Consider the following 27,935-nt stretch of genomic DNA (forward strand, 5'->3'; position numbering starts at 1 on the left):
CCCAGCATCCCTGGAAAGGAGGTTCACTTTCAGACCTCTGTGATGTTCATCCTTTGATGGGGACAGATGACTGGTCTCCCTGGGCCAGAGAAAAGACCATGTGACATGGGGCTGAGCTAGCAAAAGGACCTTGAGTCTGTGCCTGAGAAGGGACACTGGGCAATGAGTCTCCAGGGCCTTGCAAGGAATGGCCTGAACCCCCCCCACCAAGCTATCTGCTGCCTACCCAGAGGGGCCGTTGGAAAGGAGGAAGTTCGAAATACCCAAGTCCTGTCTCCCCCAAAATATGTTTTATTCTTGCATTACATTTGTGTTTCCAATTGTGAATAAAAAAATGGTTAGAAAGTGGTTACAAAACAGCGTGAGTGGACTAGAGGCGTGGCTGCCCTGGGGTCTGTCACTTCTTCGCCTGGATGACGCAGTGTGGGCCTGGCGTAGAGGCCGGCTCAGTCGGGTTTTTCACTCTCAGGATCTAGAAAACAAAATGGCCACAGCTCACTACAGACCTCCGAGGCACTGGCCTCTCACCCACGGCTGGGCCCTGATGCCCGTGCACACAGCCCTGCCTAGGCACCTGGCCCCTTCCCAGAAGCTACTAAAACAAGATGGAACGGTGGGGGCCTGAGCCATGCCAGGATGAGACTGCATTGCACAGAGTCCTGTTCTCTGCACAGAGCGTGACTGACTGTCACCTGGGTCTCTTCCTCTACGAACAGCCAGACATTCAGCAATGACCACCTATGCCCGGAAAGACAGGGCCTCGCCCCTGTCCCACTGGACCATCCTGGACCGAGCTGGTCTTGGAGTCCTGGTAGAAAACGGTGACCTTCAATTTCTGCTTCTAAATAGGGCCAGTGCCAAGATGCAGTACAATGACACAGCCGCAGGTGTAGGAGGAAACCGTGTGCCGCCATTAACCATGTGATTTACTAGAGGCACACTCAGATGAGGTAATAAAAGATCAGTTTACCACACCCATTTTAGGCATGATTAAAGACGTATATGGACGTAGACGATGAACTACACCCGTATACGTAGGCATGAAGCCTAGTGCTGTGTCTTGAGACAGCCACCTCTAGCAGAACGAACCCCATGTTGCCAGGGACAGGTCTGCAGTGAGCACACACACAAGGGCTTGTTGGACCACCATAGTGCAAGTCTTCTTCCTAAACCATCACCTTCAGAACGGCCTGAGCTCCCGGAAAGGCTTGTGCCTCTCATATGACCTATGTTGGTCCTTGTCCAACTCTACTCAACAAGCCCAAAAGCCTGAAGCCCCACCAACCACGAGGAAGAGGATAACCAGGAGTTGTATGACCCACAGAAACAGGGTTTTCTAGGACCTAGTACCAGCTGTGATGGGGCTGGAAATGCAGTCTGCTTTCTGTGAGCTGCACCCTTCCTACCCACGCTTCTGAAAGCAATGCAGATGCAGAGGGGCTTGCAGCCCAGCCAACAGCCTGCAGAGTAGGCTGCAATGCCAGGCTCGAGATAACAGCCTGGTGACAACGGGCCTGGGCCACACCCACAGGTGCAGTGCTGGGAGACTGGCATCCCCACCATCGGCTTGGCCTTGTCTCCCAGCTCCACCCTCTGGGGTACAGGACGCATGGCTGCTGGCTCCAAGCAGGGCCTGCCCTTTACAAGGCCAGTCAGTTAGGCTTTGATATGAATAGAGGGCAAGAAAAAAAGCTGTCATCTCGCAGTATTTTCAAGCAAATGTTTATTTTTCTCCTTCGCACATACAGTCTCTTAGGGATCCCATGCCACTAGCGTCGTAGCAGGAAAGGACTTGGGCACAAGAGGAGTGAGAGAAGGCAGGTTCCCCTTCACTACAGCGGGCCTGTGTGGTTTCCAGACCAGACGCGGAGAACAGAAATCTCTTATTGCAGTATTGTGGCCTGGCAGAAGACCCTGCTCAGCCCCCTGAAAACTCAATTCTAACTGAATTGATGGGATAGTGTATCTAAACCAAAATAATTTAGCTGGTTCTCATGAGTACAGCTTAACTGTACAGTTCACATAGGGGTCACCCCAGGTTCACCCTCCAATCGGAGGCATAAAACATTTGCCCAGAGGGAGTCAGAGGGCTTTCATCTCCGCCCAGGACAAGTGTCATGGAAACCTCCAGAAATGTTCCACCCCTCAGTAGGCAGGCCTGAGGATGGCCCGAAGAAGCATTTGCAGGTAGGATGGGCAGAGCACAGGTCTTTGTGGAAACCATGGACAAGGACATGGGTGGGGCCCCTGAGCTGAATGGTGGTGTTTGTCTGTATGGTGCTCATAACAGCCTGCTGGCTATCAGGGCATTTACCCGTTTGTTTCTTGGCAGGATCCTCATGGCTCAACAAAGCTGCTGACACTCCTCACAGGGAGAACACCTTCAGTTGGGCCCTGTGGCTCTGTTGCCGAAGATGCCCAGGGTGGCCTCGCCCTATCAAATGCTGAGCTCATCCAGCATTTGCAGGTCACATTGTCAAGGTTCACTTTAGTTTCTGTGTTTTTAAGAACTAACCATCAGCTTCTTATCCGTACCCCAACATAACACAAGTGGAGACAGCAATGGGCATGCCAACGGTAATGAAAGCTACCTTTGCCCACAAATGGCCTTTTTAAACCTGTCTTCCCATCAGGAAACAAAAGCTGGAATTCAAGGCACTGGGCTGCTGCAGGGGGATGATGAAGGGCAGGCAATGGGTATGAAGACACTGCCTGTGTAGACTGCGGGGACCTATGAGTGATGGGGTCTGAGGCAGCAGGGGAAGGGTCTTGCTGCCCTCACGTCCCCTGGGCTGGGGCTCTGTGCCCTGCACCCGTGTGGAGGAGCCACGAGGAGGCCAAACCACAACCGGGCTCTCCCACACGCTTCAGAGTGACCCATCTGGCCAGGGCAGGGCAGGGGGCTACGTGATGTGCAGCCGGGGGCCTGGCATGCTGATAACGGGCGGCCGAACGAACACTGGCAGCATGGGGACCTTAGTGGGGCTCTGACCGCTCCAGGCCCCCTGTGGGTTTCCCGAGGCCAGCCAGGGCCCCCAGGACACAGGAATAGGGAGCAGGCCTCCATACTGGCCCAGAGGCAGTGCGCAGGGAAGGCCTGAGAGGCTGGAGTGGACAGTACCTGGTATGGGCACAGGCAGGGCTGGGGTGGCTCCAGGAATGGCTGTGGTGGACAGAGGGCCGGGTGCTGGGGCCAAACACGGTGTCCCCACTCCTGCTCGAGGCACAGTCGTCTACGGACACAGAAACAGAGAGGAAGGCACAGCGGCTGCAGTCAGTTGGTCTCCTTGTGTAGTCCAAGTGTCGGTGTGGGAAGCAGCTGCCCACCCTCCCCTGCTTGCTACACTGAGGTCTGGGTACCCGTGGGCCACAGGCTCGGGCTGCCTACAAGCCAGAGTGGGTTTGGAGCAGCTGACACCATGGCACCTGGTGTGACGGCCTAGTAATACTATAGTTACTATATGGTTATATAGTTACTATATAACCATAGTAGCCCAGGAGGCACGTGGGAGTGGGAACTCTGGGGAAGCCCTCCACACTCCCAGCCAAGTACAGTGGCCTTAGAGGCAGGGGAAGGAACAGCTGATGGCTTCCAGAAACAGCACCTCTGACGGCAGGACTGGGTGTGACAAGAACTGGCAGCCTGCAGCATCTAAACAAAAGAGTTGGGAAATCGAAGACAGTAACTATAGAAGGTTTAACACCACAGTCCAGTAGACTTGGATGCCTCACAGCTCACAGAGACATTCCACCTTACTCCAGGAGAAGCCCCACCGGAAGGGATATGCCAGAGCTCCCTGGTGAGCAATTACCTAGCACATATGAGGCCTGGCTTCTATCTTCTGAACCACAAACATACACATGACAATACACACCCCAGCCAGTGTTCTCCATACCAGGCAGGATGGAGACTCATCAACCCCCATACCCTTTACAGAAGGCAAGCTCAGCAATGAAGGCCTCCTTGGAGCCAGCAGCCATACCTGCAGAGGGGGGCAGCATTAGCCCCTCCCCACAAGGTTCCTTCATGCTTCCAGTCAACACTGCAAGGGGACCCAGCCAAGATGAGACAAGAAAAGAAAAACTGCATAACTGCAGATGACAAGATTATGTGTAGAGAAACCCACAGGAAAGGTTGAACAAGCAAAATTTGCAGGACCATAGGTCTCTAGGCACCAGAACTGGTCACGTTTCCACACACAACTGGGACACAAAGTTTCCAGACCTGCACAGTTAATAAAAGCACTCCCAATTGTCAACCACCTTGGGATGGATTTAATGAGAGAGACTGACACTCTACAAAGATGTAAAGAAACAGATGCCAAGTTCATGGAACACTGAAGACTGGTAATATGGTAAACCTATCATCCAGTTCATTGAAAGACTTAATCTACCGCCAAGAGAAACTCCAGTGGGTTATCTAAGACCTGCAACTATTTAGGACCCAGAAAGATCAAGAGACTCTTGAAGTTCAACAGTGGATGTCCTATGCCACCAAATAATAAGCTTTTTACGAAGCTGCAGTAAGGCAAAGAGGAGAGGGCTGTTTGCATGCAGTTCAGACCGGAAAGGAAGGTACTGCAATAAGTACGCTATGGCTCACACAACAGCTAAAACAGCAACATTGACAGAAAAAAATCAAACTTAACTTAGTCTTCTGTTTCATGCTCACCACTAGGAAAGTAAAAGAGGATGCTGGGGATCTGTAAGAGTTCCTGTGTGTAAGTGTGAGGACCTGAGCTCAGACTCCTAAGTGCCTGCAGCCTGGTGTGGTGGCATGTGTCTGTAACCCTAGTACTGGAGAGGGGCAGAGACAGGAGGATGCCCAGAGTTCACTGGTCAGGCAATCTAGCTAACTGGTGAGCATCAGGCTCAGTAAGAGAGAGACCCTGTCTTGAAATAGGGAAGGAGAGAAGGGATAGAGAAAACACTAGATGCTGACACTTGGTTTCATGTGTATGCATCACTTTGGTAGAATATATATGTAACAGTAGACAAAACAGTTATAACAGAGTCCCACAAATCAGCAATAAAAAGATAGGTCAACTTTTAAATGGTTAATAATCTTAACCAGGCACTCTACAGACGATGCCGTTAACAGTAAGAATGTGCACAAAGGCAAATCAAGACAATAAAAAAGTCAAGATTTCAAATGATTTTTACAAACAATTTTTCCAACGCAATGTCCTTCATACAATATTAAATCCTCACAAGGCAAGACAAGGAACTAAGGAGCAGAGCTGTGGGGAGAAGAAAACAGGAAACCAGAAGGCACTGTGTAAACAAGATGCACCATCAAAACATTTGCCTGAGAATTGTAAACTTTTAAAAAATGATTTATTTATTTTTATTGTATGTGCATTAGTGTTGTGTCTGCATGTATGAGGGTGTAAGATCCCCAGAACTGAAATTACAGACAGTTATGAGCTGCCATGTGGGTGCTGGGAATTGAACCTGGGTTCTTTGGAAGAGCAGCCAGGGCTCTTAAGCACTGAGCCATCCCTCCATCCTCAAGAACTGTAAACTCCTTAAATTGTTTTACTTATGTGTATGTGTGTCTGTGGAGGTGTCTATGAGGACACTAGGGGGCCCTGGATGCTCTGCAGCTGGACTTACAAGCAGTTGTGAGTCTTGAGACATAGGTGCTAGGGACTGAACCTAGGTCCTCTGTAAGAGCTAGAAAGGGTAGAATTCAGTGGCCTATCCAATTTAAGAAGCTTTTCTTTTTTCACTCTAATACTGGGGGCCCAAACCAGGGTCCTTACTAACACTAGGAAAATATTCTGCCATTGACTCACAATCAAACCTAAGAATCTTTCTGGAGACCAGAAAGCAGAGAGAGAAAGAAATAGAGTTAGAAAAGAGTGAGATAGATCACAAAGAACACCATCAAAGATAACACAGTTCCTTAAAATGGCTCATGAAATTAAAAAGCCTTAAGATATAAGGCAAAAGGGAGGAGGGGAAGGAAGGACAGGCACACAGAGGGTAACAGAGACAGGGAGACACACACAGAGAAGTAGGGAGGCATAAATTGCAATACCAGGAATGACATAGCTTGGGATCATGCAAACAACAAGGGCACTGCAGTGATTAAATGGCAACTGATTTGAAAGTGTAGGCAAATTAGGGATGAAGTGGCAGTTACCAGGGAAACAGAATTCAACAAGACTATCAAGACAGAACACCCAAATGGTGTTAGAAATGGAAAAGAAACCGGGTTCCTAAAGACAAGCCTTCCCCAAGAGATGGACAGACAGATGTGTGATGAGTTCTGCCAGTGTCACCTACTGTAGGCAGTGGCAAGAGATGTTCACTGCAGGCTTCCAATCCCCTTGTGTGTTTGGGATGATTCAAAGCCTAAGTTCACAGAGGAATGTTTTCCATACTAAAAAAACAACACCCACAAGATACTTCAGCCCAGCTGGGTTCATTTGTGAGCCTCATGAATCATTTAAAGTAGAAATAACACCAACCTTCCAGAAATTCCTCCTGAAAGCTGGCCAAGTAGGGGACACTCTTACAGTTAGCTCTCCCAAAATCTCGATGTGTGCCAAGACCTGCCAGAGTGGCTACTTGCCCTGCCCCATGTTGGCTCCAGTTGGATGTAATGCAGATGGAGGTATGTGTGTCCACAGTGAGGGTGTCTTGACTACTTGGGGCAGCTAATTCAGGGATTCTGCTGTACCTGAGTTCTAAGTCCAGACTCAGCCCGTCCCCTAATGGCCACAAGAACCACAGGAAGTTTCTTTTACCTCCCAATCATTACAGGGGCAAAAGGCCTAGTTTTTTTGTTTTGTTTTGTTTTTGTTTTCTCGAGGCAGGGTTTTTCCTGTGTAGCCCTGACTGTCCTGGAACTCACTCTGTAGACCAGGCTGGCCTCAAACTCAGAGATCAGCCTGCCTCTGCCTCCCGAGTGCTGGGATCAAGGGTGTGCACCACTACCACCACCCACAAAGGCCCAATTTGGGAGAAGATGGACCCTGACCATGAAAGCCTAGTACTTAGCATGATGGCCGACTGGCACACGAGATTCCGGCACTAGCTCAGGGCCACAGCTACCATGCCTACCATGCCCCTCCCAGCAGAGCCCGTGCCCACGCTCACTCACAGCCCGTGCCTCGCCAGAGGCCTCCATGTCATGCAGCTTCTGTGTCTGCTTCAGCTGGTTGAGTGTGGGCTTCAGCTGCGCTACCCCCGCCGTCCTTGTGGTCCACTCGTCCACCAGCTTGTGCAGGTCGTCCGTGAAGGTGCCTTTCTTGTTGTTGCTGTTGTTTACCTGCGCCTGGACGTGCAGGGTGGGCTGGGGGCCTGGCTCAGGGCCTGGGGCCAGGCTGCTGGTGGAAGACCCTGGGGAGTCATACAGGCCAGGATTGGTGACGTCACGCACTCACTCAGCACCACTGACAGGCTGGCCGCAGTCATTCGCTCATGATGGCTGGGGTAATAATCAATGGCTTCACTCTGGCCAAGCAACACCTTGCTTCAAGAGGCGGTCTGCATCAGTGGGCCTTGCTGCCTGGTATTAGACACCATGAGGCACCCTGTAGGCTATGGGTGACTGGGCTGTGCCAGGCAGCCTCACTTGTTTCTTACCAGGCCAGGGAAGAAGACCCGAGCAGCTGGCAGTCTCCATTAAGAGCCCAGCCACAGGCCCACCCCTGCATGTCCCACGAGACTCGCACATACGAGAGCATGGGGGACTCACAGCACAGCCAGATACACGTGGGCACTGGCATCCCAGGGGCAGATTCTCGGGGCTGTCTCTGGCCTACTCTGCAGAATGCTCGGCACCCAAGTGCCATCACCAGCCTTCCAGCACCCCCTGGGCAGACTATTTATTGTGTTTCTGTGTATTTTGGTTGCTTAGCAGTTGGAACGTTAGACACAGAAATGGTGCCTTTTCTCGTCCGATCATTTGGAAAGGTGGTAATGAAAGATACCACACCTAGAGTCCCTCAGGTGGGCTCCACACCCTCCAAGCCACAGCTTGGTGATACTGAGAGGCAGGGAGCCAGGAGTCGCTCTGCAGACTAGAGAGCTTGGCTGCTTCTATGAAAGGCTGTTTTCATGGACAACACAGGACTTATTGAATTGCTTCCTCCCCTCCTCCCCCTACCCACACACATAATCCCGCCTAGCAATTTTGAATAAGCCAATTTAAAATGTTTATACACCTCACCAAAAAAACCCAAGCAGCTAATGACCATCTCTTCAAACAAGCTGTTCCAAAAGGTAGTGAACTTTAGTGGCCAGCGATGGGAAAGCATAAACAAAGGGTTACACGTTAGTGATGAGACTCAACACACAGCTACTGCTACATGAGGTTTTCAGCCGGGACCAAAAAAAAAAAAAAAAAAGAGAGGGGGATTAAAAAAAAAAAGACAAGAAAGAGCAAAGGGGTGTGTGGGAGTGGTCCAGGACAACTAATACCCATCCAGTCTTGGTATCTCTCCTCAGGGAGCACTCATAGTTAACACTTCAAAGAAACAATGATGCCTTCGGTTTTGGAAAAGGAGCCAATTGCTAAACAGTGATATGTGGAGAAGGACAGGCCTGGTAAGAGGTGACTGGCGAGATGGCACAGACTCTAGGAACCACGGAGACACAAAGAGGAGCTGGGGGAGCAGTCATCCAGACAGGCAGAAGCGAAGCAGAGCCCTGCGGGCCGGGGGCAGAGCAGGCCACACTTCGGTGGGAGGCCCTGAGGTGCACTAGCCGCGACAAAGCCCATGCGGTGAGAGTGGACAAAGGGGGTAGAAAAAACCCAGATAATTACTACTGCTGTGTTCTTTGCCTAGGCAGAGACGCTTCAGGGCTGACCCTGTAAGGGAAGAACAAAGGACACAAGACCACAGGGTTAGGCAGAACAGCACGCCGATCACGCTACCACACGTAAGCAAAAGTCATCAGTGTGCAGGGAGGGACAGACACGGGCAGCAGTTGGAGAGGGAGGCCAGCCTGGCCTGGGAGCACGAGAATGGGGTGGCACCCCCAGAGTTCATGTGTAGGCTTTCATGGCCTTTGCTGAGCAGGTAGAGGTGCCGGGGCAAGCCCCGAGCTTCAGGGAGAAGTGTTTTGTCTCTAATAGCATATTGTGGAAAAAGAGAAAGAAAAACAAAAAACAAACCAAAAAAAAAAAAATCGCAAAGCACACTGCTTGGGTTTCAAACACCAGGCCTTTGGGAGCCCCACTGGTTGAGGCAGGGAAACCCACTGAAAGTCAGCCATGGGGTCCCCGAATGGAGCCAGGCTCAGCCTGGACTGGCCACCAAGGCCACCAGAGGTTTTCCAAGTGCAAAAAGATACATTGTTTTGTAGGTCTGAGGCCAATTCTGGATCCCAGATGGCTGCCTTGGACCAGGTTGGATAGGGGCATCTATCAGGGATATTAGAGTCTATCTTGGGGTTGATACGGATTTGGGGGGACACCATGCCTCTTTTCTACCAGTTTACTTTCCCTAGGGGCATGGGAAACACCCTAATGGACCACCGCTAAAGCAGCTCTAGCCTTACTGTCCTGAGCCCGTCTGGGGTCAGGTGGGCAACAGACAGAATTGTGACATCTGGCAGAGTCTAGAGGGGTGGAGTAACCCAGTGACCCAGGGCCAGCCTGGGCTACAGTGGATGCTGCTATTCTATCTACCTAGGGCCACTCTGTGAGCTACAACTGGCAAGGAAGAACTGACTTCCCCAAGGTCACTTGGCAAAGCCACACTAGCACAGCAGGTCTGTACTCCAGCCCCTAGCTCCCCATCTCCTAAACACAGCCCCAGGAAGGGGGCGCTCTCACATGTGGCACTGGCTCATAAGTTAGCTAGTCTAGAAGTTTGGGAAATCTGAACCCTTATAACTTTTCTAGAAGGACTGGTACTCTTGCCCCGAGGGACAGTATATTGCATAAATGCTGGCCGCACCCTGGCCAGAGTTCAGCCCAAGGGGCATGTATTGGACCTGAAGTACAGCTGCAATGGAATTAATAGATTTAGTTTATTCTGTATGGTTTCTAAGGCTGCAGTGGGAAAATGGGGTAATTCAATTTTCAAATGGAGAGGTGGGGAGACAAACAGAAAGATACTGTGTGTTGGGGGAGGGAATCTTAGTCTACTTTTGGAGGAAAAGGAGCTGTGGATTTGGAACTCAGTCCTGGCTATTGTCATATTGGGTAGAGTGAGAGATGGACTGTTGTGGCTGGCCTTCCTGGATTCCAGACTCAAGTGACCATGGCCATCAGCTCCTATCCTCCATATCCCTCCTGGACTGGCTCCAGATGACCAGAGTAGGCAGCGCCAGCCTCTGGACAAATCACCCAGGGTTGTCATTCTATATCAAAGCCACATTGCTCTCTGGCAGGACTTGGTGCAGAGCCTCAGGGGACTCCATGTTGACAGTCCTGCACATCCCTAGATGGCTCCCAATATACCACGGGCAGCATCTCTACCTGGGGCATCTGATGAACAAACTTGGCTCCACCTCTACTGTGCCAGGATAGATACTTGCAGGCTCCTGCTACTCTGGATAGCACTAGGTGACTAGACCAAGCCAGCCAGAGGCAAGATGGTTTCAACCAGTCCCAGCCTGATCTCCCTGGATACCCCGCTTGTCCCTGCAGTGTATAACACTTTGGTTCAAACCATGAACTACTAGTGGGTTGACAGCCCATCTTCTCCACAGTTCCACGGCCACCACCCTCAAGAGCTTGACTGGCAACAAGGACTTCTCAAGCATGGCAGATGCAAAGCTCAGGAGGAGAGTCTAGGACACACTTAAAAGACGAGCTCCAGCCTGCAACAGACAGATCCTCACGTCTGTCCTCTGCCTCTCAGCATTCAAGTATCGACAAGGGTCACAGGAACAGGCCTCCTCAGGGAGTTAGCCCTCCTGGGACCAGGTAGCTCCCACCCAGTGTCTCCTATAACCAAGCCAAGTGGTTCAGCTGCCTCCCCATCCCAACTTCCCACAGGCCAGCTCTAAATACAGACCACTAGGCCCACTCCACCTCCACCTGATGCTGATGTCAAAGGCCAAAATACCCCAGAGCTGTTTCTATATTGAACAATCCTATCCTCAGGTGGAGACAATAACTAAAAACTACCCACGAAGCATCAGTGTAGAAACAAGTTGTCTGGGTTCAGCCCAGCATGGCTTAGAGACATTTTTTACTTAGCCTTGAGCTGCATAACTCTGGGGCTTTCAGAGTCTGGCGCTAACAGGCCTGCTTTCAAAGCCCTCAGCGGTATGCCTGGGCTACAGAGTGTGTAAGGGGTCTCCTGTATGCTCTGTTGGGGGACCTCACAGGACTCTCACCACCAGCAAGAGATAAGAGCAACGCAGAGAGGAGGAGGGCTGGGAAGGCGTCAGAGGGTTCCTGCACCGGGTTTGAGGCGAATGAGAACAGGATGAGGGGACAATGCACTGTGAGACCTCATGTTTCTGGTGGCACAGCAAGAAGTGAGAGGTGTCCATGCCTGCCTGAGCTTGAGGAGGATACAGAAGTGTCTCAGTAGGATGTACCCATGGCTGCTCAACCACAGGTTGACTTGGACCTTTCCTCCTCAGTTCTACGGCCATTGCTTTTTTTTTTTTTTTAGGGTATGAAGGACTAGGTGCCACTGTCTACCCCAGAGATGGACATGCAAGTGAGTCATTGAGTCTGTGCCATGACCCTGCCCAGGCTGGGAGAAGGGAACTGATATAGGGTCTCTACTCCCTGGAGGCCTCTGGTGGTTTGAATAGGAATGGCCTGGAAAGGCTCATATATCTGAATGCTTAGTCACCAGGGAGTGGCACTACTTGAGAAGGATTAGGGGCCCTGGCCTTGTTGAAGGAAGTGTGTCACTTTGGGTGGGCTTTGAAATTTCAAAAGCCCAAGCCAGGAACATAGAACTCTCACAGCTGCTTCTCAGCCTGGTGCCACCATGCTCCCCGCCATGATGATAATGGAATAAAACCTCTGAAACTGTAAGCCAGCCCCAGTTAAATGCTCCCTTTCATGAGTTGTGGTCAATGGTGTCTCTTCACAGCCTCTACGACAAGGCCTTTCCACCCACAGCCCATCTCCACCTGCCCCTTGTCTTGTGCTCAGCTCAGCCTCTGCAGCTCTTGGATGCTCTGCCTAGAATCGGAGACAGGTCCTCCAGTCCACCCAGTAACTTGAACTCAGCCTACCCTTCTCTTTCCTTCCCTGGAAGCCCAGATCTTTCTGTACTCAAGGTTTAAAGAATATTTTGTTTTCTTAGAGCCTTCTATCTCTAGGAAGTAGAGGTGTCACACACCAAAGACACACACTGGTACTGTCTAGGCTTGGTGACACAGCTTCACAGAGGCAGGCGTACTCTAGCGTCTAACCAGCTACCTGCACCCTTCTGCCCACCCCCAAAGCCCTCCTGTCCTCCCAGCCTCTTGGCCAGGCTCCGTATTTCCACCGTTTGTCCTCTCACATGCAGCTCTGCTCTCCCGACCCCCACACTCCATGCTCAGTTCTCACAGGTCTCCTCTCCAGGACACTGTGCACTTTAGTCAGAAACCAGCACATACACATACAAATGGAAGTCTCAACGAGAGGCCCAGATCCCTAAAGCTCAGAGGCCAGCTGGTCCAAGACTTGCCCTTCCATGAACCACTATGAAAGGTGCCAGAGCAGGGACTCGCCTAAGCTCTGCCTGGCAGCCACTTGAGAACATCTAGGGGTCACAGAATGCACAGCCAGTCCATCCTGCCTTGACAGCCCAGGCTGTGGACCAGCCATTCATCCATTCATGTACAGACAGCGCCACATCTGAAACAACCAGGCCAAGCCTGCTCAGATGTTCCTCCCCTCTGGTCCTCTTTCCATAACTCACAGTAAACCCAAGGAACACCATTTGAAAACATGACCTGAAATAGAGAAGCTGTTCTCAGAGACATGACTGCGATCCCTGTGACAAACTGCCGTGTACTCTGCCACGAGGACAGGACATACCCAGAGTTCCAGGTGTTGTCACACCTAGTGACCATCCTCATATAAGTTGTGTGCCCGCCAGGAGAGGCACCAGGCAAGCAGGAACCAGAATGAAGCTGGTGGATGGGAAAAGACTCCACCTGCTACAGAGATGTGAGGGATGCACTAACGGAGCCCTCCCAGCCCTTCTCATCCTCAACTCAATAACTGACCAGAAGCTAGAGACGCACTGCAAGCCAGATGTCACTGTGCCGCAAGCGGGCAGACTACTGATCAGACAAGATGATGTCGGGAAGCCCCTGGCTTCCACGTAGTCATGTGCCCTGGACCCATCCACCTGGAGAAGACGACCCACCATGGGCCTCTGATGCAGGGAGTAGGGAATGGCAATGGTCATCTACCACAGACATGGTCTCTGGGTCCCCACAAGCACAATGTATCTTTATTGTACAAGCAAAAAGTCATGTGCCCCAAACCAGCATCTCCGATCCAATTGTCAAAAACCTCTATTTTTTTTTCTGTTAAAAAGACAAAAACCTAAAAGCTCCACAATTTTGGATTGATTTGCCAATCATTGTGAGGGTTAAAAACAAATCACACCAGGGGGAGTTGGTCCCAGGCTGTGTGAGGGAGGCTGGCACTGGGTTTGAGTCTGGTGGAAGTTGGAGGAGCTGCCTCACTGGCTTCATCCCTCATGTCACGTGGGTCAGTGGAAGCCCTACGGAACAGAGAGCCCCAGCTGGGTGGGAAAGAACAGGGACCCAGGCAGGACGTAGGCTCCAGCTCAAGAGCTATGCCATCTTTTTGAGTTGGAGTGAGCGGAGGGTGTGGGGAGATGGCAGAGGGGACTAGCCCTCCCTGCAGGGCGGGCAGAGAACCAGGAGGCCCCGGCTGGAGCAAGTTCTTTGTTTTGCAGTGCAGGGAATGGGACCTGGGGCCTTTCTTTGGCATGCTAGGCAAGCGCTATGCTATTGATTTATTCCCCCCATACCCCTGAAGCCCGTTTTTAGCATCTCCTCATGCAGGGTGTGGGAAAGAGGGCGGAGATGGGGCTGGGACCTGGGCTTTGGCCCTACACAGAAGTCACACCCTCCAGGGACCTCAGGGCTTCATCAGTCTGCTACATGCATGTTGTGGGAGTCCAGGTGTGTGTGTAATACACTGGGTATCTGGAGAAGGCTGGGGCTGTCTTTTTGTTGTCATTGAAACTGGGAGACAGCAGACATGTATACTGGCCACAATCGCAACAGAAAACTACGTCCAACATCCAAAAACAAGAAGAGAAACGAGGTGACGGGAGGGATGCAGGACACCCCGGTGCGTGTGGGGTGGGAGGGCCATGAGGAGGTAGGCATGCTGCTGCGCATGATTTTGGTGCCTGGGCGCAGCCAAGAGCATGCACACAGCTGTCTGTAGCTGGGTGACTATGGACACTGTGCGGTGGGAAAGGCTTGTGGGGTCCACCCTTTACATGGAGGAGGTGACTTCAAGGGGTTGGAGTGGCATCCTATGAAATGTATGAGAGGTAATGAAGACGGGGTGGGGAGGGGAGAAACCAAGGGCCAGGAGGTGGGAAAATACAAAAGAACAAATACAGACAGATGGACACAGATACGGGTCCACTGAGGAATCGAGCACGAGGCTTGCTACTAGACTTATAGGCCCCTCTCTCAGACGTTGGGTGGTAAACCGTCCAGCCTGCAAATGAATATAAAGGGAAGAAAACAGAGAGACACTTATCAAGTACAGGTTGCTGCGATTCCTCCTCCACACCAACAGCCACACCAGCCTTGTAACTTAACATCCATGGCTCCATCTAGCCCAGCCCAAGCACCAAAGCCACTGACCACAGAATGGGAGGAGGCAACAGTAGGAGCAGAAGAGAAGCGGCCCGGAGGAGGAGGGGTGGGGCAGGTGGGGCACCTTTAACAGTCACCATGATTTCTCTGGACAGAGATGGTGAGGACAGGAAAACGCCTTATCGAGCAGCTGCTGCCATCCACGGCAGTGATGAGCCGACATCCCAGCCTGAGAGCTGAGCCCTTGTCCCCTAGCCGTCCTGTGGACTTTGGAAGGACCCGGTGTTTACCACCGTCTGGCTCTGCTGTGGGAAGCGGGCAGGGCAGGGTAGCCAGGGCCTAGGAACAGGCATCGCAGAACACAGCAAGATGCCAGGCCCAGTTCCCTCCCCAGTCATCGGGCTGATCCCTCCTGGTCCCGGCCACTTCCTGAGGTCCACGTTAGCAAACCCATCACCTGCCTCTGAGCCGCTTACATGGCGGGACAATTCCGTTCTTTGTATCCAAAGACTACACCTTTACATCTTTTTTTTTCCTTTTTGTTTGTTTCTATAAAGCTGCTTAGCAGCCTTAGCCGTAGCTCTGGCCCCCTCTACACACACAGGCGTGCTCCTGGGACACCACTGAGGCCCTACGTGGCTGGCACATGCTTGGAGACAGGCAAGCTGGAAATCACCTTGGCCACGCGCTCCGCCTCCATCACTGGCTAAACCGGAGCAGATGTCTGTGGACAGGGAGGCCCGGACGGAGCAGGGCTGCTGGGTCTGAACTGCCTTGGTGCCCGGGGGCGTGCTGGCGTGGGCAGGGTCCTTAGTGGGAGGGCCTCTGCTGGAGTCAGACAAATGACCTGGGCGAGGGGGGGAGAAGAGGTGACAGGCACCATGAGGCGCCAATGGGCAGGAAAGGGTGTGGCTGGGTTGGCTTCCTGCTTTCTACTGGGTGACCTTGGGGAAGTTGAGTCTCCTGAAGAAGACCAGTATACTGACAAGTCCCTGGTCTAAAGTGCCGAGGACAAAAACAGAAAGTACCCCAAATCCCAGTGCCATGCCAGACCTATGCTGTGCAAGTTAAGTGGTGGGTATCGGATGAGGGCTCGAAGTAGCCTTGTGCGAGTCACTGCAGAGCCTCCCCTAGCTTTGGGATTGGCACTGTGTCTGTACCACCTGTGCAGGTGGCTCACAATTAGGGAGTGAGTGCTTGCAGGTAGCGCACTAATGCCTTCCCATCTGTCATATTTGGAGACTGGGGATTATGGGCTCTCCTCCCTCAGAGTACACCCTACAGCACAGCTCTGGAAGGCTCAAAGAAACCCTGACATGGTGCCTGGCCTCTGCAGCACCAGGGACTGGGTACCCCTACTGCCAGGCCTGGAGAGCAACCCATCCTCTCCTTGCCCACAAAGGCAGCCACCTGATGCCCAGTGAGCAGGAAGTAATGTGTGCCTGAGTGGTCAGGCCAGAGGAAGCAGTCGCTTCCATCCATCCCAGGCTGTACCCTGCAGAGAGGAGCAGGGATGGGGTGCTGGGACTTCCTAGGTGCAATGTGGCCCAGGAGTGGCTCCCTCCTTCCACAAGGGGCCAAGGCCTGGCTCTTAGCAGCCCCTATTTTCACACAGGCCTTTCCATCTGGCCCCAGTGTGGAGGCCTGGGGCTTCCCTGGGCTTGCAGAGACTCTCAGCTCCAGTAAAAAGGTGGTCCAGGAAAAACAAACAAACAAACAAACCCACACTCTCTCCCAGGTCTGGAGATATTGCACCAACCCAGAGTTAGCCTCTCAGGCTAATTTTGGGTCCACCAGTACCCTCCCTCCTCAGCCCAGGTTCAGCCCTCCCCTAGAAGCAGCAGACCTGTGCTGGAGGCCACGACCTTGAGCTGTTGCACCAGGGGGTTCAGCAGCTTGCCAGCCTTCAATTTGCTCTTGCTGGTTTTTCTCCTGCGGCCCATGGGAGGTGCCGTGTGGAAGAACCCCACATTGGGAGGGAGTGGCTTGCCCAAGCGGCGGTACAGGGCTTCAATCTCCTGCTTCTGCTGGCTCTGTAGCTCAGAGATTTCCTTGAGGTGCCTGGAGCAGGAGAGAGGAGGCAGGTGGGCTTCCCTTGTGGGGAAAGGCTGGGCTGCTTTGTTTGCAGGCTTTCAATAGCACTTCGCCAGGTGGGAACAAGGCGAAGGATGACATTCAATGACATAGTTCAAGTCTTCAGATTTCCAGAATCACGGCCACTAAATTGTCTCAATCCTCACCCACACTTCTGCTTGCAATTAAAACCCCAGGTATCAGAGCAGATAGAACAACTAGTAGATGCTGGTGCCAAGACTACCTTCCCTTGTCTCTCGTTCTCTTTCTTACACCAGGTCTCCTGTACCCAAGGCTGGCCTCAAACTTGCTATGTAGCCAAAGATGAGCTTGGACTCCTGCTTCTCCTGCTTCTACCTCTAAAGTGCTGGGATTACAGGTGTGTGGCACCATGCACAGCTGGCCTACCTCTGTTTATTAGGTCAAGGTGTGTTATTTCCTCCATGCAAGGCAACTCTGGAAGCAGGAAGCTGGCTTAGAGAAGGGACAGCAGCTCATGAGACTTGTGGATGGTGTATAGGTCTCCCGGCGCTACTGTGGAGGGCTACTGTCATGGTTATGACGCAGGTGGAAGGCAGGTGGATTGATGGTGGAACAGGGTGTGGGCAGAGCAGTCTCTAGGACAGCTGGAGGAAAGGATGCCGTGGCCCCTCTGCTGCCCTATGGGTCTTACTTGCCACCTCCCTTGCTACTCTCCTGCAGTGGTAGGAGCTGAACTTCACTGCACCTAGGAGGCCTGGTGCCACCCCCAACACGAGGCCCAGACTATTTCCTTCCATCTCTAGCGTTGGGGAAACAGGTGTTTTTCACAGCTGGAAATGAGAAGGTAAGTTCTAACCTTTCTCCTATATCTTCAATGGAGGCCAATCTTTTGTTTTAAGACAGGGTTTCTCTATGTACTCCTGGCTGGCCTGGGGCTCGATATGCAGCCGAGGCTAGCCTTGAACTTTCAGCAGTCCTCCTAGCTCAGCCTCCAGAGTACTGGAATTGTAGGAGAGGTGCTAAGCCTCACTCTCAAAATTTTTAAAAGACTTTCTTTAGCTCAAAAACAAAACAAAACCAACAGCAAAAAGAAAAACAAGAACAAAAAGAACCTCCACAATGAAAGTTCCACTATGGTCACTTGGTCACTTGGGACCTTGCCAAGAGCCCCAAGACTGGCGATCATCACGCCCTGCCCTCCACACAATCGTGCAGAAACTTTGCAGCCTCACTGTACCCTCTTCGCAGGGTACTCGTAGGTTCTGAGCTCATTTAGAGAGCTGTAACAAACCTCTGCTCTCCAGCCACTGGTGGGGTCTCATGGGCCACATCTCAGGAGCGCCCCTGTTAAGCTCTGCCCTTCCACCCCAAAAGACAGCTTAGGGCATTAGTGATCCCTGACCACAGAGGGTAGATTGAGGGGTGAGAGGCAGAGAGAAACAGTGACAGTGTTAGACACAGATTTTGAGACAAGGAGAGATTAATAGAGAGGGAAGGAGAGAAGGAATGAAAGTCTGAAGAAGGTACAGGTCTCCCAGTCCATAGCATATCCTTCCATGGGTGACAGAGGAAGGAGGGGAGATGTGCCACTCAGAAGGGTCAGAAACCACGCAGGTAAAGAGACCCCTTCCCCGCCCCACTGCTCTTATTAGCACCCACCAGTGGATACCTCATGGCCAGGACCTAAACTCCATCCAACATTCCTGACCAGGCCCAGCCTGGTCCTCCCAGTCATGCTGGCCTGTGGCCACCATCCCCTCCTGATACTGGCTGGGTGAGCCCCACTCTGGCCAGATGAGCCTTGCCCCCCAGATAATGGCGAGCCTCACTGTTACATACTGGTCAAGTGAGCTGTGGCCCTTAAGCTGTGCAGGTGAGCTACCTATGCACACACCTGACCAGGTGAGTCACGCCCACCCCCAAAACGTACTTTTCCCGCAGACTGCGCAGTTCCTTCTTTACATCTGCGTCCTCAAACTCCGAGTCGTTGTCACTGCTGATGTAGGATGACTGCGAGTGGAAGGAGGTGACACTGATGGTAGGGACCTTCACACCTGCCCTGCTGGGTGTCTCAGGACCCAGCGAGCCAGCCCTTGAAGACCTGTGCAGGAAGGCGGTAGCCTTCTTCACAAAGTCACTTGCCACACCACCAGTACCCGGCAGGGAGGACTGCTTCTGCACCTGGGGCCTCCTCCTCGGGCACTCATCCCCAGAGTCACTGGAGGCCGGCTCCTCCACGCCAACCTCGATGGAGGAAGCCGTCTGCACCCGCCGCACTGCCAGCTTCACATCGGGGCTGGAGGGGATCTCGTCCAGGTAGACGTCTGGTGGGGCAGAGTACCGCAGGCTGTGAGGCGAGGCCAGGGTCCACTCATCCTGGGTGCTGACCACGGAAAAGCGGCCCACAGTTTTGGCTGGAGAACTGCCGTCCTGCTGCCCTAGTCGTTTGTGAGGGGACCCGGAGACCCGAGCGCCACGCATCTGGGCTGGGCTGCCCTCTGTGAAGGTCCCCAGGCAACTCTGGACAGGTGCAACCAAGGCTTCTCTGGGAACGCTACCGTTCTGATCTTTGGGATCCATGTGTATAGGGATGGAAGAAACAGAGGCATCCTGAGGAAAGGATGGAAGTGAAGAGAGTCTGTGAGAACCAGCGGAGGTTAGAAAGCTCTGCCCCCTTCTGGCTAGTGTGTTGAGAGTCACCTTTACCTGGGGGGCACTGGGTGCTGTGGGGGAGTCTGAGGCCACCTGCCCTGTGTCACTGTCACAGCCCAGTGTGTTGCTGGAAGATGACTCTGCTGTAGGAACATGACAGCATTATTGAGGCTGGAGAGAGAGAACAGTAAAGGCACACAGTGGGAGCGTGCTGCTGGGCAGGGAGAAGTGAGTGGCACTGCGGAGGCTCTGAAGACTGAGAAGGCACCGTGGTGCCCGGTCTTGGGGACATCACAACCCGGAAGACGCCCACAAGCCTGGGGAAGGGAAGAGGTGTCGGATGGAGCACTCTTGCTTTGGGCACTCTGCACTTTGGGGGCTGAAACTGTTTCCAGATCTCAGAGGATGCAGGAGAGCAGATCCCAGTCCTACGTCTGTGGGGCCTAGGGAATGCCTGCTACACATGTACACACACACACACACACACACACACACACACACACACACACAGATACACAACTCCCCCAGTGCTCTGTTTTCAGAGTGGGATAGCATAATGTTTCTGGCAAGCTTCCTTGGGTTGCTACGAAGAGGCATGGAGAAAAGCCCAGCGACAAGTATGTGTAAGCAGACGTTCTTTTGCGGTAGAGGAAAGTCACAGGCAGGCTGGGGCCAGAGCTGGGCCACATGCTGGGGGGTGGGTAGGTTTGCACAGATGTCAATGAAGGCTCCAGACGAACTGGGGAGCTACCACACACCAACACAGAACCACACATGAACACGCGGACTCACACAAGTGTACTTTGTGTACTCTAATATAAGATCCTCACATTCCTCGGGAGACCTGAATCCAGTCTCTACTACATGTCCCCAACTTGTAGGCAGCACTTAATCCCCTTCTTGTCTTTGCACACCTCCAGTGACAGGGCTCACTACCAACGACATTCCTCCTATTTCTGTGCCTGTTACAAAGTTCACCTGTTTGGACTTGGATCATGAGTCAGCCTTCTGGAACAATCCCTCTACTGCCTACCATGACTTCTGAACATTGAGAAGCATGTGGATTTGTGACTGGAGGTGACACCCCTTATATATAGGACACAGAAGCTCTGTTACCTCTTCTATGAAAGACCTGGGATGCTGATTTCCGCTTGAGGCTGGCACTGGGTTAGGGGCAACAGAAGCACTGCCTCTGCCCCTTGGGTCCACCAGGTGGAGCTGGACTGCACCTCTACTGTGAAGGCAGCTTAGACCTGAGGGGCCAACCTGCTACTGACAATAACTCTTATCTTGCCAGTCCCTAAGAAACCCAGCTGAGGAAGCCTAGCACCTCAGAAGGTAGAGCAGACCCCTAGGGTGGAGACTCAAATGTTTGGTAACGAACCAAGAACCATGTGACCTCGGCAACTTGATTGGATAGCTGAGGCAGGAATCAATGCAAGTTCAAGGCTAGCTTGGGCTACACAGCTAACTCAAAAGAAAAAAAAAGGCTGGTGAGATAGTTCAGTGGGTTAAGATACTTGCCACCAAGTCTGATGGCTTAAGTTTAATTCCCAAGATCCTCCTCGTGGGAGGAGGGAACCAGCTGCTTTAGGTTATCCTCTGACCTCTACATACACCACAGAAACACATGAATGAAGCAAGAGTTTCCCCAAAGGTGCACAGCTGCTGGGGCAGCAGAGGAACGCAGCAGGGTCTGGGACCACTCTACCTCTTCAGCTGCCTAGTCAGCAGGGAGCTGGAGGCCTAGATGTTTCCTACAAGGCCCTGGCACCCCACTCCCTAATTCTAGCTTTCATGTTACCAGACATGACTTTCTCTTTGGATTGTGAGAGCAGTACCCTCTGAAACTCGGTGGGCTATTGCATCCCTGGAAGCAGGAGGATACAAAGGCTCCAGGAGGATCGTGGCGCCTGCAGAGTGTAACCTGAACCCACCTTGACCTTGAGGCGTTACCTGTCATTGGAGAAGATGCTCCCTGCTCCCTCTGGGCCAGGGCCCATCCTGCAGGGGCCGTTTCTGACTTTTCCAACTGGAAGAAGATAAAGAAGAAGCAAAAGGGGGAGAAATGTGAGCTTGGCTCATCAACATCTTAGCAACTAAACCCTAAGTCACTGACTTGTGACCCCTCTACGGCTGGGACTGTCCCTAGCCTGCCCTCCACATGAACAAACTGAGCTTAGTCACCTGGCACCACACACCACGGCTGTGCCACTAAGAGCCAGCCAGGCCCTGCATAGCTGGGATGCCTGCCCACCTCCAGCTATGGCCAGGGAGTGCAAAGTGGGGTGAGTTGAGTTACTCACTGAGGGCTGGACCTGCTGGGTCAGGTTTGGGGTCCTGTCACTCAAAGCTGAGGGCAGGTCTCCTCGCAGGGGCTCCAAGGTGAAGTCTCTATCGCCTGCCTCCATGGGAGTCCCAGCTGAGGCTGAGGAGGTAGGTACATGCTCCTGGTAGAGCAGAGTCCGCAGTTTCTCATCCAGGCTCTTGATGGTGTTGTCCACAAAGCCCACCCTAGGAGGTGGCCCTTCCCCATCTGATTCCAAGGCTGAGGGTGGTGGTGGGGGAGCAGTAGGCCCCAGTGGGGGGCTGGGGAGCTGGGGAGCTGCCAGGCTGATAGCTCCCACGGTGATGGGCAGTGGGAGTGGTGGCTGACCCGGCACAGGCTGTGTAGCCCCAGTGGGAGGGCTGGGCTCTGGCACTGAAGCAGGCAGGGGCTCCCCTAGCGTGCTGACCTCCCTGGCTGAGATGAGCTCCCCCAGAGCTGTGGAGCAGCGAGAGGCTTCTGGAGCTGGAGTGCAAGGTCTTTGGCCAGTACTGAGGGGCTGGGCAGCACACTGGGTATGGTGAGTCTCGACCAGTGGCTGGAGGGTCTCATGGATACTGGCTGGTCCTTGATGGGTCCCTGGACCCCCTGCCTGCATGGCAGTCCCTGATGCTGACTCTGGCACGGTGCTGGTGGCTGGTGCTGTCGCGATTACAGTAGTCACAGGAGGGGAAGATGGGGCCAAGGGGGCTGATGCTCCACCAGGAGGGCTGCTGGGGCCTGCCTGGCTCAGGAGCTGCTGAGCAGCTGCGAAACTAGGTCTGTCCTTCAAGGACAGCTGGTCTGGATAGGGCGCTGGGTCTAGAAGAAAAAAGGGAATGATTGGCATCACTTACCCTGGTCTTCAACAGTCCTTCCCTGTCTACACTGAGTACCTGGCTAGGGCACCTGCAAACTCATCTTTGTTCCTCCAAGAGGCCAGGTTCCAGTCTGCCACTCAGTCTGGTCATGACCATTGCCATCAGCTCCCAAGGGATGGTTGCCACCTATGGACTTCCGCTCCTACAGAGTAGCCTATGGCTCCATACCAACCCTTTCCCACCACCTGGCATGGCCTTTTCTCTACCACCTATCTGTCCACACTGTCTATGCTGGACAAAACTTGAACATGAGTTTACAAAAGTGATGGTGTTGAGGGAAGCAGTGAGCTATATTTACATCCACGCCTCAGAGCAAGGAGGAGCCCAGAACCTTCCAATCCATCAGATGCCCAGAGTTTGGTGCATTCAGAACATAGAATCAGCAATGAATCCTGGGAGTGAAGGACCTAGGGAATCGCATAAAGACACAGTCCAACTGTGTCCTGCTAGAGCACCCAAGGCTTTAAAGGCGGTCATAGGGAGGACACAGGGTGTGGTATGTCTCAAACCCTCATGGGTTTGGAGCTCATCATTCCTCACTTTCCACAAAGAAGCCCTGTGTCCTTTTACAGACAGGAACATAATATACAAGACTGGGGCTAAGGAGCCGGCCCATGGATGAAGTGCTGGCCACACAGGCATAAGGGCTGAGTTTAGATCCCCACCATCTACCCAGAAGCGAGCACGGTGGCATGCACCTATAAACCCACTGGGGGTGTGGGGAGACAGGCCGATCTCTGGAGCTCACTAGGCAACCAGCCTAGCCAAATAGGGAAGTCCCAGGTTCAATGAGAGACCCTTTCTCAAAAAATTAGATGGATGCCTTGAAAGGAAAACAGAAGGGAAGGGAAGGAAAGGAAAAGAAAGCAGGGAGCAACCAAGGAAGACTCCCATCATCAACCTCCAGCCTCCACACACGGACATGGGGACTCCCACATGGACATGTGCAACACCCACATAGTCTCATGTACACACATGCGTGGGCGCACACACACACACACACACACACTCACATGCACATACACAAAGGCACACACATATGCACATGCACACACACACACACACGCACATACACAAAGGCACACACATATGCACATGGCACACACACAGACACACATGCACACACATGTGGGCGTGCGCACACAATGAAAACCATAAAAAGGCAGTAGGAGTTACCAGGATCCAAAGTCCATCTCCCGTGCCCAGACCCATGCATATCTGCCATCCTTATCCCACCAAAGGGCAATAACCGACAAGTTCTCCCTCCTGTTGTCATGATGGCACTGGCATGTCTTCTAAAGAGCACACTTTCCATGGTCTGGAATGTTCTTTGATCCATGAGGGGTGGTAGAGAGGTGCCCTTGTCCAGCTAGGTGCACACCAGAGATGCTGCTGGCCAAAGAGAACCTCTAGGCTTCAATAGAGGTAGGTAAGACACTCCAAAGTGGGGTTGTCCCTCCTACGGCAATCTGTGAATGCTCATGAGCGGGAAAGGCCTTACTTCTGATTATGGTAACTTAACATGAAACCAACCCTTTTAAATACCCAAATGCACGGCACGGCACTGGCTTGCATAACCAAATGAAACCTTAGACCTGCATAGCCACTGTCTGCCCTGTCAATCTCCCCTTTACTCTCTGATTCTGACCATACAGACACCTCCTACAAGTAGAGGTGCACGGTACTTGGGCTTCTGTGAATGGCTTATTTCATTCAACATCACACCCAGGCACATTCATGTTGTTGCCAATGGCAGGATTTCCCTTTTAATGTCTCAAAAGCAGTCTAATGGGTATACACATTCTCTTTATCCAATCATCCGTTGACATTCCATTTGTTTCCACGTCTTTGACTACTACAAATGATGCTGCATGAATACGGAAGAACAGATATTTCTTCCAGAATTTGCTTTCAATTCCCTTGAACACACCCAGATATGGGACTGCTGAATCATGTAGCAGTTCTACTTTTGACTTCTTGAGGAACCTGCATGCTGCTTCCTATAGTATCTGTACTGATTTACATTCTCACAAATTGTACAGATGACTTCCCATTTCTCCACATTCTTGCCAACACTTTCAGCCTTCTTGTTTTGCTCTTATATCTGTTTGTGAGCACGCACACATGCCATGGGACGAGAGTGGAAATCAGAAGAAACTTTGTAGAAGTCGGTTTTCTCCACCGGCCACGCAGGTTCAGGATCTAACTTGGGTCATTGGGTTCAGTGGCAAGCATGTATACTCACTGAGTTAACATCCTTTGTGCATTTTCCAACTGTATTTTCGTGTGACTAATGTGACTGCCCTCCTCAGTGCAAGCCACCCAGCATCTCCTATGACATACCTGCCCATCAACTGAGCTGCTCTAGTCTGCCTTTTCCTCTGTAAGAACGCTTCATGTCCACTGGGCGGGAATCACTGCTGGTTGTATGCGCTACTGGGCTCTTCCCTCTGGTTTGTGTGTTTCCTCATTTAGAGTAAAAGGTTTTACTTTTGACAATGTCTGTCTGTCTGTCTGTCTCTCTCTTCTTCTTCTTCTTCTGAGATGGGGTCTCAGGCTGGTCTTGAACTCGCTATGTAGCTGAGAATGGCCTTGAACTTCTTACTCCTTGTTTCTGCAGGCTGAGGATTACAGGGGGCATCACTACACCTGCCTGGTACATGCCGTCCTGGAGGTTGGAACCAGGACTCTTGGCATGTCAGACAAGCGCTGAGCTGAGAAATCCTGGAGAAAGAGAGACTTCCTCTGCTGTCTTCTACAAGTCACACGACTTTGCACTTCATAGATTTTTAAAAATTTAAATAAAAAAATAAACTTGCCAGAAAAGACATCACACAGAAAATTAAATATTTTATATTTGATTTATAATTAACTTTTTGTGTGTGATGTGAGGCTTAAGGCCAAAGTTTACTTTTTGGTCTATGAATGAGTCATTATTCAACATCCTCATTGAAAAGACGACCCAGACTGAAAGCAGGAACCATTTCTCAAGTTTGTAAAAGAAACAAGGGTGAGGCTGGCCTGTTCAGTGACCTGGGAAAGGTTAGTCCCTTTTGCATTTCTTGAAGAGATTTTACAGAACCAGTGTTAGATCTTGTTACTGGGGGGAGAGCAGGGAGGTCTGCCTGGGTTTGAGAAATCTTTGGGGGAGATTTGACCTGTAGATTCTCCCTCTCTCCTCTCTCCCTCCCTCCCTCCCTCCCTCCCTCCCTCCCTCCCTCCCTCCCTCCCTCTAGGTTTTTCCAGACAAGATTTCTCTGTGTAACAGTCCTGGATGTCCTGGCACTCGCTCTGTAGACCAGGCTGGCCTTGAACTCACTGAGATCTGCCTGCCTCTGCTTCCCGAGTGCTGGGATTAAAGGTGTGCAGCACCACTGCCAGGCAGATTCTTTCTTTCTAATAGATCTGGGGTGGTACATCTTTTCCACAGTAGGTGAGTTTCAGCAGTTAGTGAATTTTGCAGAATTAACTAGTCCTTTTCATTTGTTTAGTCTACATCTCTAGGCTTGCTCATTGTCTCCAACAGTACCCTTTAACCTTTATCTATGTTCTTTTAGTCCTGGAATTGATACTTTATGCCTTTTTTTTTTTTTTGGTCAGTTTTACTAGAGGTTTATAATTTTAGTGATTTTTTCCCCCAAAGAACCAGTTTTCATCTTTATTAGTTTTATCTGTTTTACTTATCTGTCCATTTTAAAATGTTGCTTGCTTCTGCTCTTTATTTTCCTGGTTTCACTGTCTTTGGATTTATTCTCAAGGTAAGTTATGTTGTTAACTTTTTATTTCCTTGCAACTTTAGCCACATCTCATAAAGTTTAATGCTATATTCTTGAGTTCATTGAAAATGTTCTGACTCTCCTTAGGACTATTTTTTTTTTTCTACCACAGACAACATGACCTGTCATTCAACTCTTGGTTACATTGTATCAGAGACTGGAGTCAGTACAATGTTGATTTTTTTTATAACTCAGGGTAATTGCTCTAAGAGTAATAGTAATACCCATGCAGAATGGTCTACAAATGTCAAGTAGGTCCAGCTGGCTATTGTGGCTTGTTTTTCTCTTCCTGAGAGAGGAGCATAGAGGTTTCCACTACAGTTGCAGATTGTCTGTTTCTACTTTTTTTCTGCAATAGTTTATTATTTTGATTTTTTTTTAAAGTAGGGTTGTACTACTTACTATATGTAACCTAGGCTGGCTTCAAACTGGTGATCTGCCTCAGACTCCCAGAGCTGGGATTGCAAGCTTGTGTTACCATGCTAGGCCTAGTTCTTTAGGTTTAAAGTTCTTTTACCAGATACACTCATGTTTAGGGCTCTAAATGTGTTTTTGAAAAGCGAACTTTTAATGAATGTGGAACATGACTTTTAAACACTCATAATTTTGTTTGCTTGGAAGTCTGTTTTGTTTGAAGTTAAAAAAGTAACTCTAGCAATCTTTTGAGGTGTGTCCACAGAGTTTATCTTCAACCACACACCCTCGTTTGTTTTTTTGAATTATTTTTTTAAGTATACTTTTGTGAGTGTTTGCTCACATGTAACATATATATGAACCTCAATACACATGCCTGCTGCCTGTGGAGGCCAAACGAGGGTGTTGGATCTCCTGGAACTGAAGTTACGGGCAGTTGTGAGTCACTGCGTGGGTACTGAGGACCAAGTCAGGGTCCTCTGCAAGAGCAGCAAGTGCTCCTAACCACTGAGCCATCGCTCCAGCCCTCATTTACCTGTTTACATAACACATTGTAAGTTTCTAGTAGACACATCTATTTAATTCATGTTGGGTTTCTTATCCCGTTTTTATCAACACTGTCATTTCATTGGGACATGGTAAAGTCTATCATTTTATTGTTCTCTCTCTTTTTTTAAGACTGTTTATCTCCATTTTCTCTTCTGGGTTACCTGATTCTCTTGTTTGATTTTATCTATTAGGATTTTGAGTACATATTTTTGAACAATTCTTTTAATGGTTGTGCTAGGGATTCCAAAGCACGCACTCCGCTTTCCAGTCTCCTCAGACTTAGTTGGAACACACACCTCACTCAGAGCCACCTCAGCTGGAAAGCAGAAGCCTTACAAACAGGCAGCTCCCTTTGCCGGCCTTGCAGCTGTGTCCCGCCCCACCACAGGCTGTTCTTCCTTTGTCCTGACAGTACTGACTGGGATTGTCTCCCTTCTGTTTGAGGATCCCGAATCTTGCAGAGTAGGTGCACTGGCAGCAAATTCTCCTAGACATCTTTATTTGAAAATGGCAACATTGTATCTCTGTTTCTATGGGGCATTGTCTCTGAAGGCGGAGCTTGGT

General features: G+C 51.2%; 1 protein-coding gene across 7 annotated transcripts in view; it reads right to left on the reverse strand.

Annotated features, from left to right (window-relative positions):
• Window positions 1-268: 268 nt before the first annotated feature.
• The window catches only part of Wnk2 (WNK lysine deficient protein kinase 2), a 109,086-nt gene continuing 81,419 nt past the window's right edge, over window positions 269-27,935 (reverse strand). Inside the window, exons 20-30 of one of the 7 annotated variants that reach the window (XM_013110602.3) lie at window positions 21,753-22,573; window positions 21,403-21,478; window positions 19,501-19,586; window positions 18,725-19,404; window positions 16,586-16,800; window positions 15,416-15,586; window positions 14,540-14,638; window positions 8,780-8,824; window positions 7,112-7,350; window positions 3,122-3,233; window positions 269-472 (exon numbers count right to left, since the gene is read on the reverse strand). In XM_013110602.3, the coding sequence (XP_012966056.2) occupies window positions 447-472; window positions 3,122-3,233; window positions 7,112-7,350; window positions 8,780-8,824; window positions 14,540-14,638; window positions 15,416-15,586; window positions 16,586-16,800; window positions 18,725-19,404; window positions 19,501-19,586; window positions 21,403-21,478; window positions 21,753-22,573 (2,570 nt within the window). In that variant the 3' untranslated portion in view covers window positions 269-446. Of the gene's footprint in view, window positions 473-1,706; window positions 3,234-7,111; window positions 7,351-8,779; window positions 8,825-14,539; window positions 14,639-15,415; window positions 15,587-16,585; window positions 16,801-18,724; window positions 19,405-19,500; window positions 19,590-21,402; window positions 21,479-21,752; window positions 22,574-27,935 lie in introns of those variants that run through there. The other 6 variants (XM_013110604.3, XM_021224937.2, XM_013110601.3 and 3 more) reach the window with 6 other exon arrangements.

The sequence above is a fragment of the Mesocricetus auratus genome, unplaced genomic scaffold (genome assembly GCF_017639785.1).
Source record: "Mesocricetus auratus isolate SY011 unplaced genomic scaffold, BCM_Maur_2.0 Super-Scaffold_100013, whole genome shotgun sequence".
In the NCBI taxonomy this organism is placed as follows: Eukaryota; Metazoa; Chordata; class Mammalia; order Rodentia; family Cricetidae; genus Mesocricetus; species Mesocricetus auratus.